This window comes from Colletes latitarsis, chromosome 2 (assembly GCF_051014445.1).
Source record: "Colletes latitarsis isolate SP2378_abdomen chromosome 2, iyColLati1, whole genome shotgun sequence".
In the NCBI taxonomy this organism is placed as follows: domain Eukaryota; kingdom Metazoa; phylum Arthropoda; class Insecta; order Hymenoptera; family Colletidae; genus Colletes; species Colletes latitarsis.
Genome location: NC_135135.1, coordinates 28,226,363 through 28,238,706, shown reverse-complemented (window position 1 = coordinate 28,238,706; position 12,344 = coordinate 28,226,363). Strand labels below are relative to the sequence as shown.

General features: G+C 44.3%; 1 protein-coding gene across 1 annotated transcript in view; it reads left to right on the top strand.

Moving 5' to 3' along the window:
- Ken (zinc finger and BTB domain-containing ken and barbie protein) overlaps positions 1-12,344 on the top strand; it is a 35,749-nt gene that overhangs the window by 19,561 nt on the left and 3,844 nt on the right. Inside the window, exons 2-5 of the mRNA XM_076783651.1 lie at positions 9,853-10,143; positions 10,234-10,406; positions 10,667-10,894; positions 11,601-11,892. Coding sequence (XP_076639766.1) covers positions 9,853-10,143; positions 10,234-10,406; positions 10,667-10,894; positions 11,601-11,892 — 984 coding nt within the window. The remainder of the gene's footprint in view (positions 1-9,852; positions 10,144-10,233; positions 10,407-10,666; positions 10,895-11,600; positions 11,893-12,344) is intronic.

The following is a 12,344-nucleotide window of genomic DNA, read 5'->3' as shown; positions in this document are numbered from 1 at the left end:
TAAGGTTGCGTTCGTTCTTAATTGAGTTTCATGGTAGACTCGTGTAATTGCTGTTTTGGTAGAATAGTTCGACGGAGTAATAATTATTAACTAAAAGTAGAATTCAATGTAACGATCATATTAGTATCCCTGCACGATTGAAACCGTTCTGCGTTATTTCTAAACGCGTCTTAGAGCATCAGCAGTGTTATATTATCTGCAGCAGTTATTATTCGTTTACGTAAATTTTCCATACTCGTTATCTTGGTGTGGTGTGGGATTTGATAAAGCCCCATGCAAAGAAGTCTAAAGGGGTTAAATCTAGCGATCAAGCCAGGTTTTATGAAAAATCTCTTTCCAAACTTCTCTTCGATTTCAATGCATTTCTCTGTTTTGAATTCGTCAAATCATTTTTGCAATAGATTCTTTGCTACGAAATTTTCAATACAAATAATTACACTTAAAAATAATTTTCCCGACCCCCTAGAAAACCCTTTGTGGCACCCTTGAGGGTTGCGACCTACAAGTTAGGAACTAGTGGCCTAAAGTCCATGTTAAATATGTACATTCTTCGAAAATGAACTCTTATCTGGTGCCTCTTAGTGTTATCTTTGATTTTAGGTTACATACAGTTAGTATAAACGCACTTATTGTCGGTACCAGCTTGAGGTAGGTGCGAACGGTGCAAATATTATTTTAATAGTCAAGAAAAATCAATCAAAAGTGAGATAACAGCTTATTTAACAACGTTGTTATAATCAAATTCGATTTGTTACTCGCTTCAACCGAGGCTCATTACCTATAAACATTCTTGTTCGTCGTTAACATTCACTTATCCAAGCAGGAGCGGATAAACCCGTAATCTTCTTTTTGCATTCGAGAATCTCCAAGTATCCGAGCGTCTCGGAAAATCCGGGATCTCGGTTTCTTATTCGAGATTCTCGATTTTTTTTTCGAGAATCTCGCTTGAAACAAGATCCCGGTTGACAAACCAGTCTCGTCTCGGATTGGAAATTCGAGACGAGATTATCTCGCGTCGCTTTTTCCGGGATCCTGTACGGCTCTATGTGGCATGGTAGCTCGATGCAAATCGACCCGCGGGTCAAAATAAATTCGACGTACAGTATTGCCTCTTAAACGGTGGAAAAGTTTATTTCAAGAATTGACTGTAGTTGACGCTGTCATACGCGTAAATAAATCCGTCTATCGATGCAGACCGTAGATAGCGCCGAGGAATTCTAAAGAATGGTGGGGATAGCTCGCGGACACTTAAGCGGACAGATTCGTGGACACTTAGGCGGACATCGGTGCACTTGCTTTTGGATCGTACGTCCGAAGAGACAGCTCGCGGTGCGTTTGACAGAAACGATCATTTGTTGCATGCGAACACGCAACGCGCGGAGAGGCGCGTGCGTGGCATAAAGGCGGACACGCGCGCGCGCGACTGTTTATACGCGTGTATGCGAACGCGCCAAGGTTGTGTGCGCGCACGTACACTCGGGTACGTGTTCCCTCGTTAATGTAAGGGGAGAAAGGACGAGCGTCGTGGAATCGAGAGAGCAACGTTGCCGACGTCCAAACGCAAAAGCGCATTTTTCATTTATTCCTTTTTTTTTTTTTTACTGGCGCGAAATCGCTCGTCCGTCGCGTTTCCGCGAGATCCTGCGGCTCCGGTGCACCGCGATCGGACGTCCTTCTGGTTACGCAACCGGTTAAAAGTGTCAGGCGCTCGATCTCACGTCTGACATCATGTTTATCGCGCGAGATCCTTAAGCGCGAAAAAAACATACCGATCGATCACTTGTTCGAAGGAAAGGATAGGATGAATGAAGATAAAAGGAGCTAACATAGAGATTAACGTGGCTCGAAAGGAAAATGGCAGAGAGTCCCGAGTTCCCCACGGTCGACCTTGGGACTTTCGCCCCAAAAACGCTGGTGAAAAATTTCCCCGATTTTGGCAACGCTGCTACGTGCGCGCGCCGCACGTGCACCCGATTGCTCCATAGAGCGGAGAAGTACACGACGCATGCGCATAACAAGCGTGCCCTTCAGATCCACAATGATGGAGCATCTATTAGAGGAGGCGATTGTTCTTATATAATGAATGGATCATGTAACTAGCCGCTTCACGGACTCGCCTCGAGAAACAAGAGACAGAAAGAGAAACGAGAAGAGAGCGGAGAGAGAGACACCTTCGCGCGCGTACACATACAAGGCCATAAGACGTCCACGTACACACACGCGACGCGTACACCTGGTGAGTGTGCGTTCCTGTGTGCACACGCGTATGTACGCGCGCTCGTGCTCGAACACGTACCAGTTAGAGTCGGCTAGGTTGGTACGTAAGTGCAGCTGAAAAGGCTTTTTACTTTCTGGCCTTGAACGAAATGTATCCGGTGACTCGACGACCGCCGATCGGCCGAGGGAACTTCGTCGTTCCCCTACGTCGTAACGAGTCCTCTCCTCGCTATCCTGACCGTCGTCGTTATTTTTGACGCGCGCGCTCGGTGTCGCCGTGCGAACCGATTTCTGGTTTAATTGCCGCTACGGACAAGTGGATAGGATAATAACAGGTTTCGCGGCGCGGCGCAGTTATCGAGGCTGCGATCCAGAAACGCATCCGCGCGTTATTGTTCTCGTTCGATATGAAAGTGTCGCCGGAATCACGGAAACGGGATCGTCGTCCACGACCGAAATACGCTAAACGATCTATTGCCGAGAATTGGACGGTGTTCCATTATTCTTCGAAACCTGTAGCTTCTTCAACCGTTCAAAGACCATGACTTCTGCAAATCGAACATGGAACATTTAGGTATCGAAATTCCTCAGCTACGTCTCCTCCTGTTTGGAAAATTTACAAGTCGAGACAATGTTTACAGAACCATTCGCTTTTATTAGAAAAGCTGTCATCCTTGGGCTGCAAGGGTAAACTAATATCGTGGTTCGAATCGTATGTGTTCCCAATTCTAGATCTCTTCCTACAGATGTCGGATATCGGATATTCTCCGCGGCCATTTTGGTACACTTCTCTTAGGGATGAGAAGGTAGAAGGTTCAACCTTTAAGATATCATCCAGTTCTCGTTGGTATTTATGTCTACCGTCTTCAATTTCAGTGTGCTAAATATTTTATTAGATTAAAAAGTCAGTAAACGAGCGTATTTCTCGAACCATTCTCCACGAAATATGATAATATCTAAGGACGTTTTATAATTGACATCATAACGAGCTGTTAAGAGCCGCGGTACGGCCCATTTCAGGTAACCGATCCACGCGCTTGGCTTCTACGGTCGGCTGGCCATACTACTCTCGCACTATATTATTTGAATGAAGTTTACAAACGAAATGAACAAGACTCATAGTCGTTCCGACGGTGTATCCGCACATTTATAACAGTTTTACTGGCTCTTTGCCAATTACACCCGTTCCATAACAATCTGATTTATAAATATCTGCTCGGTTTTTAATTAACGTCGAACGTAAAATTACCATTAATCTTCGGAATTAGTTTCTATTTTAATTAATATTTTTAATACAGTAGAAACGCATCAGCCTATTAGCTGGTTCTCTTCGGCGTAATTTTTATAGGATAGTACTTGGGTCGGCCGTTCAGATGGTGCAACTCGTTTATTCTCAAAGATGGCTGTCTCTTGGATCCTCCCGGAATCCTCCTGTATTTATGAAGTGTTAGATAAGACCGTATCGCGTCCAATTTATGGAGATCGCTATCTCCCGCAAGAATCAACGATCCCGTCTCGTACGATCGTTCCTCTCCGTTCGTATCTCGCGATATTGTTTTTCGCAATGTCTAAACGCGCCGGGGATTTTCGTAACGTGCCGGCGCGAACCGAGAGGGGCGAGGAAAATGAGAAGGTGGGACAGAGAAAGAATAACCGGAGAGAGTACGTCACAGTCGACGGAGCGACGCGCAAGCGGGAGAGCGTGAGAGACCAGCTGGAAAATAGCGATTCGAAATCGGGGAAAGGTGTGAGTCACGGGTTTCACGGGGTGTCATAACCCTGCCCTCGAGTTACGCGTTTTCGTTTCGAAAATATGAAACACCGGTGTCCGCTCGAGAATTAACGATCCACGAAGCTATTTCCAACGATTTCAAATCGATTGTCAAACGAGGCGGGGGGAACGCAATCATTCGTAAAGCGATTCCATAGATTCCGATCCAGTCAACTCGAAACAAACAAACCTATAAACAGACGGCTTCGAACAAAAATTCGAAAAACGCGCCATTCGATTTAGCGACTAAACATTTTGCAGTGGCAAAGTTGTGAATTTTATTTGTGAAGATGTATCGTACGAATGAAATTTCGATTTATCGGTGATCGGTAGTAGCGACGCGGGGAATTTCATCTCCGGTCGATGATGTTTGCGGCGGTTTGCGGTAACGCGGCATCGCGAAGCTCCACGATGTTCCGAACGAATGCTTTTCGAGGCTCTGGGGGGTAGAATGCGTGTATGTACACGCGAGAGGCCCGATGAGACCGCGAAACACGGCCTATTGAGGCTGGCGAAACGTAATTGGGCCCACAAAAAATGGAGCGGAAACGCCCGGACCCCATTACAGGCCTCGTAACGAGTTCTCTCCGCGTTGCTCAATCCTCGCTAGCTGACTCGAACGGTTTGAGCCGCCTCGCCTTAATCCGCGCCGTCACGATCTGTTCGCTTCGCGATAAATACCAAATGGTTCCATTATTTTCGAGAATCGTACAACTCCAATTTTATTAAGCATTTCGAACGACTAATTAATCATAGAAAATCTGAGATATCAGTAATCGCGTTGGTCCTAGGACAGGGCTAAGAACCCACCGGTCGGTTAATCGTTTATTTCTCGTAAAATATTTTCAAACAATAGTTCATCGTGTCTTATGTGTTTATTAAAATTAATGTTTACGAATCGAAGGATGCAATGGTTACGTACGCGCGTATGTTTGATGAACTTTCAAAAAACTCAAACTTTCTGAGTTGTGATCTTGATGGAACCAAATAACGATACAAAAACAATGTAACGATTGAAACTGATACTAGAAAAGTTTCTCTAATGAGGCCTAATTCGCGCTAGCGTGTGTCGATGCGTAAAGTTTTAATAAAGCAATCTTTGCTAAAAAAAATACTGTGGTTCTTGGTGCTCATATTATTTCTAAAACATTTTCATCATCGACTGGTGGGCCCAATAGGGATCCTCTTTGGTCCCTTTTCCCCCACTTCTAGTGTCTGTAGGGTTGATCGTTCGCGCCACTAAAGCGTCGATATTCGACTCGTCGCGTTTCACTTTCCCGCGAAATAGTTTTCGACGACCTCGACGTACCGCTTTTTCTTTCGTTGTTATTTAATCGTCGGAACGAAAGTAACAGTGGCACGATAACGCCACGGCTACTTCGTTCCACATGCCCGTTGTTATCGATAACTTGTGGTGTGTTTTGTCCACTAATCGTTCTCTCCGAAACTACGTTTCAAATTTTACCGAAACGTGAACATTTTGAAAATTATTGACTTTACAGCTGTTTGAATAATAGTCTGTGTCAAAATGGATACTAAAACGTATAACTGTTTGAATAATAGTACAAAAATTTCATTCGATAAATTATGACCGTTCGCTGGCAATCGAATGAGCCGAGTTTTATTCTGGTATCTCTTGAAACGCTCTCCAACGTGCAAACCAGACTTTCTTTTGCATTCTTCGCATGTATAACATATTTCTCTTCTTTCTTCTTGTACTTTACGATTGGAGCATTCTGTGCAATCTTCGCGTTTTTCTCGGGAACGTGGAATAATTTTATTCGATCTTCCATTTAAACGTTCTTGTCGATCGTACTCTAGGTTGATCTACATTTGAACTGACAGTGTAATTATAAATGCAAATCTTAATCATACCATGTTATCAATACCGATGATACAATTATTACATATTTATCGGAATTTAAAACGTCTTTCCTCCCATAATAAGTTGAAACGTAATAATGATAATTGCAATTATTATCGAGCCCAAAATGGATTAACCAGTGGCGTCAAGAAGGTTCCTTTCAACGTCGGGTAATAACGTTTCATCGACAGACGTTTTCTCCGTTTAAGGCCACGGTTTTTCGTGCGAGTTGCTCGATCTTTTTCGCTGCTCGACCCCGGTGTGTACGCCCCTCCCGATCTCTCTCTCTCTCTCTCTCTCGGCCCCCGGTGTCTCGCGCTTTAATTTCCAGCCTCGACATTTGCGTAACCCAGTTTCGCCATTGTTCGATTCAATGGTAGATCGTAACGTCCGCCATCCGGATAGAAGATTATAATGCTCGCGTGTTCATGGTACTGCGCATCGTTGCACCGAGGCTGCCACAGTGTGGAGCGTCGCGTGTACGTGCACGGATCGTGACAAACCGAAAGTAACCGCACACAATTTCTCGATACGAGCGCTCGCGCGCGCGCGACCGTATTAGTATGCCGCGGCGATAAGCGAAGCGTCGTCCACGGAAAGTTCGCGCAACAAAATTTACGAATTCCACCTACTTTCTCCTCTTATCTTATCTTATCCCGACCTCGCGAACTCGTTGCACCAGTTTCCCATTGTGTATCGTCACTCGTTTTTTCCTGCCACAAATGCCAGCCTCGTCGTTTACGGTGACGACACGAAAGTCTACAGACCTATTGGTATTATCTCTCTGCTCCAAGGAAATGTTTGCCGACTCGAAGCCACTCGCGATTGCGTAAAACGTTCGGTTCTCTTCTGCGATCGAATAAATGTTACGGCCCTCGCCGAATGCAAAATGTTCGAACGACATTACGAAAGAACCATCTTAGGATCGAGGATTCAAATAATACTTTCAAAAGTAACTTGTTCCAAAGTCGAAGTTCCGAGGATTCGAATTTCCCGCTCACGGTACCGACGCTCCACAGTTATCAGCGGTCGATAAGATAGAAATTCGTTGCTGTTTAACGACGCGACGCACGGAGTTTGGCTCGACACGCGCGGTGCAGCACCTGCAAAGCAGAGACAAGCTCCGAGCAGTCGGGGCCTGATTCGCCCCCCTCTCCCTGCCCTTCTGGCGAGCAAACGGGCCAGTCTCTACACTTATCGACGCGGAGCCTTGCTCCCACTAGACACGAGACCCTGCCCGGCAGGTCTTCAAGGCCCAAATAGAAGAAGAAAGACGAACGTAAGCGTAAGCGCGGACGTAATGCAGTCGGCCGGCCAGCGATTGACCCTGAACTTCACGAGCTATGCTTGTTAACAGCAGCAACACGAACGCAGACGTATCAGCAACGATTTCCTTATTCAGCGATTTTCTTAGTAAGCGGTCGACGAGATATTACGTATACGGCCGAGTAATGCCCCGCGCTTGTCGTACCATAATTCTTGCCCAAGCATCGTGCACCTTTTTTCTCGCGTTCTTCTCTTTTCGATCGTTGGGCAAGCGATACGTGCCTAATACGTATCCGTGAAATTTTATTTTCTATCTGCATTGAGATTTTTTAATTAACACATTCTGAAACCTTAAACTTCTTTATCGCAAAAATAAACTATTTTAAAAATATTCCTTTGCTTTTCTTAACCTTACACGATTGGAATCGCAAGAAACGCTGTCGTTCACTTGTAAGCGACGCGTCGCGAAAGTTTTAAGCTCTGTGCACAGCGCTGGTTTAAACGATGTTGTTCGCGGCTGTGGCGAAACGTGGAACGAGATCATAACCTAGAGCGTGCTAGTTCATTGCACATTTCCGTCTGTCGATTCGTTCGACTAAAATATGGGAGCGTTACCGCGTATCCATGACATCGATCGTAACGAAGAAAGTAACGTACGTGAGCCTCGATTGCTTAGAAGGATGGAATTCGCGTCCTCTTCGTGACTCTTACCCAAGGTCTTGCCTTTCCAATTCGATCGGATCACTCGTCGAAGGTCAGGCTGATGAGTATTCGTTTGACGAGTTCTTCTATCATGCCGATACCACGCGAGGACGACTTTGTGAAAATGATTCGCGACCATTATTCAGCTAATTAGTTCGCAGTAGAGCTCGGACTATTTGAATATTTTATGTGTACTACGAACAAACTCTGAATACTATTTTCCGTATTAAAAGTATATTTTAAAACATTAGGATTTCTTTAGCCAAGAAGATTCTAGCCTCTATTAAAAATGAAAATATAGAGGCACCGAGTAAGATTTCCTGATGAAGATTCGAGTTACAATTCTTGTAAAATCTGTGTGTCTGTGATTTCCTTATAACTTTTACAATTTTTTACCCGGTCCAGACATTTATAAAATTACAATTAAAGAATTGGTAAACGAAAGAGAGGAAGGATCGCGGTCGAGAGGATCTAGCACCGTCTCCGGAGTAAAACGAACGAAAGTTTCGCTCGCGTTCGCGAGTCCCGAGTGTGAAACTCCATTGTGCCTGGGACACGTTTGACATTGCGGAACGCGTCGATGCTTATGGCATTGGTTTCATAATGTTAATTATACTTCAGCTATCCGAGACTACAACGCGAAACGAAACTTTCTCTCTCGGCGGCACCCTTCGTGAAACGAAGAAATGCACGGTCGGTTGCCACGACGAAACGCCAAATTTATTTTTTAAAAAATCATCGATAGCGAGCATGGCTGAAACGTTTTTTCCATCGTTGCGTCACCGTCCAAGAACGACACGCGTTGAAGATTCATTATAAATAAATCATATTGTACCACCGTGTATAATTTGTTACGACGCTCCGAGTAAATGCGCGACTTGTTCACCGTCGACTGAGTTACCACGTTATTTTCTAATCGCGAATTAAATTGCACTGCAGTTACGTGAGTCACGGTAACATTTCGTTGCGAGCCTGATCTTCGACGCCGCTTCTTTAACAGGAAGTTTCTCGATAGAGTTGCACCGAGAACTGCAGGATTTCCCCTCTCGACAAGATCATTAATCAGTGAGATCGCGTAGTGCTTCGTTACGTTATTGCATCTCAGGCTTCTATTATGTTTATCGATGCACTGTTACTCGCGAACAATTATCTCGGTGGGTAGGTAAACTTGATTTCCCTTCCCAGAACGATACAATTACGATCTAACGGCTGAATTCCAACTATTACCCATCCCTGTTTCGTCAATAAAATGGTTTAATAAAATGAACCTTTGCTAACATCCAGAGGTTCCTCCAGAGGTAAAACTATTTTTGGATCTGAATATCTACTCTAACTAGAGTAACTAGAAAGGGGGGAAATGTATTAATGGTCTATTGGAAAATATCTATGCGAGCTACTGTTCGGAGAACGAGCATAAGTTCGACGCTTAATTACATAAATGAGCTCCCATCAAGCACAATTCAATTCCTTAGCAGAAAGCTAAGCGAATGTCAGAGAAACGTGAGAAACATAATCTTGCGACACGTCACCGCCTTCCGTCGTTTCTAAGAGAGGCGGGGCACGGAAGGATGAAATTAGTGTAACGAAGCCGTGTCTCTGGTATGACGCGAACCGACAAGACCGCATTATTGGGTTAAGGACGTCACACATGTTTCGTTTATTTCGTAGTTGCGAAAGAATTTCCACGGAAACTGTATCTAGCTGCATATTCCTGCGCGCTCGTCGCGACGATAAGAAATGTTACTGCCCAGTTACGTGTACCCGCGAACAATAAATTATTGCAATCTTCCTGCGAGAGATACACCTTCGTAATATTTTGCAACATCTGTTTCGTAATTTTTCTTTGCACGATCGAATGGTCCCTCGCTAACATTATCAAAGTAACAAATAAAAATTCAATCTTGAATTCCTTGGCGCTGTTTGGCCTCGACAACACCTTTTCTTTCCAGTTAATTTTGTCGTAATTTCAAGTTGCAACTTTCTTAATGTCTTCGATGATATTCAGCGTGTAACAAATGTCTTTTCTTTGCAGATGATGTATACTGACGGTCTCCTAACACTCCATTATGGGAAGCATCCAGCGACCTTGGCCGCAGAAGTCGGAGCCTGGTACACCGGGGACCGTCACGTGGACGTGACGTTGGCTTGCGACGATGGTTCCGTCGTCAAGGCCCATCGCGTAGTTTTGGCGGCAGCTAGTCCCCTTTTGGCTGGTCTCCTTCGTAACCCCGCGTTGGACCACGTGGTCCACTTGTCCGGGGTCCGAAAAACACAGCTAACTCACCTGCTGGAATTTCTCTACAACGGAGAAGCTCTAATTCCAGTGAGCAAACTTTCTCGTCGAATCGAGTCCCACACCTTTTTTAGATAAAAATATTCTTTGAGTGTCTTTTATCGTTGTTGTTCGTTTCAGTCGACGGAACTTACACCGCTGAGGGAACTGTTCGAACTTCTTCAGATAAAGTCGGAGCTGTTCGAGCCGAATCAACTTCAAACCTCTAGCAATTCCGACCCCGAAAGAATACCCACCCCCCAGCCTTCCGAGGGCCAAGAAAGCTCGAGCTATGAGTCGCAATACGACGGCAGGTTGGTAGAGAAACAGACTACGGACGCTAAAGTGTTCGTGAAATGTCAAAATGATCAGCGAAAGAGATACCGTAATTTCTCAGATAGAGAACTATTAAGATTAATTTCAACTTTTCTCTGATCTTTGCTCCGCCGGGGAACGGTTACGCTTGTGCAAGCTATCGATTCGCGTAATGTCATTCCTTTATCTCCTTTCGACATTCGTGTGATCGAGTAATTTGAAAATTATAGCCAATTTAGCGCGCGTTTGGACGTTTCAGGCAGTCCAACAATCCCGCGGACTGTTGCTCGGTTCTCATAAAAACCGAAGGCTGCGAAGAGGAACCGGAAGTGGACGTGGAAGGCATCGAGGGGGAGGCACTCCTCACGGAGAACAGGGAAAGCAGTATAGAACCGCCCCGAAGGAGGGATAGCTCCGATCCTGTGAACCTGAGTCTAAATTCTGGCACCTCCACTACCAGCGAAAGTTCCCACGATATCGTGCCTAGGTACGAATTAGTTAGGAGATATGCAAATCTTTCAGATAAATTGCTGCCAGGGGATGGGATCAAGTTCGATACAGGAGCACACAATGGGGCAATCTCGATTATTCGCCTGATAAATAATGTATTTTAATGGAAACTCTTTGGCAATTAATAATGAAATTGTAAAACGCGCTTCGAGAGTCCACTTATGCAATAGAAAATATTAAAACACGCTTTGATAGCAGATACTCTGCCATTCTATTATACATCTTTAAAATTATATGAAAGTGGTTGCAATACTTTAATGGTCTCCTGTGTTTTATGAAACTACTTTTTTATCATACATAGTGGCCATTCACCAGTACTAAAGAATATCACGTTTAATATGGAAGGACTTTATTAAAACTTCAGTAGAATTACGTTATTAAATTTATCATACAATTGTAATCGTCCTCAAAGAAATGTTCAGCAATTTATTTGCACAATTTGATAAAGCATAGAAAAACCATTTCAGCCATTTTTGTATGGTTTTAAAGATATATAGTAAAATAGAGAAACACCTGTCTGTGTATTTAAGAAATGTGTTCACCCTGAAAATTCAACTCTGCTTTGGAAGCGGTACTTTCATTTGTCGACATTCTGATAGAATCGCAACGTAGCCTACTTGATCCCACCATTGGCTACCATTGGCCACTATTGGATACGGACGAATGTAATTTTGTTCACCCAGATCAGAAAAACAAATGCTGGAAAGGCGAGAATCTCTGGAGGAGGCAGAAGAGAGAAGGAGGCAATTGGCGGCTCGACTCGCGCTAGGCTTAGAACCGGGAAAACGGAAACCAGATGAAATACCTATACCACCTGCGGAGGCATACGTTGTCACGCCCCATCGGAAACGAAGGCCAGGCTTTCACAACGCACCTGCGCAGAATCCGGCTTTTGTACCATTTAATCCTGGATTCGAGACGCCAAGGCGATTGCAAGCGCCACATCCCCTCAGCGTCTCGGCACCTCCGTACCTGGTACGATATGAATATCATTTTCTTGGTACGATATAGTGGTAATAATAGCGATAACATTCTCGTTACGTAACAAACACAGGAAAAGGTTAATGTTAGGATAAAAATACGCGTACGTAAGCCTGCAACGGTCGAGGCGAGGAACAGCCACTCTGCTGTTATTTACCATATCCTCCGATAGAGCAGTATTTTTTTAGTGAATACACATACCTCCGAAATGCTATGCGCTTTCGAGAAAAAATATTCTTCACTGAAATTATAATCTGTGGTCAGAAATGTTTCTGTAATTTCATTTCCTGTCTCACTTTCTCTCGTATTCATTTCTCTAACCAGTCGGTAATGTTGCGAGCGACACGAAAATGGTAATGAGATTCTAGAGCCCCAGAAAAATGGGCGGATAATCGGAATTTTACTGTACTATAGTGGTACAAAGTTTGTACAAGATTCTATAATGT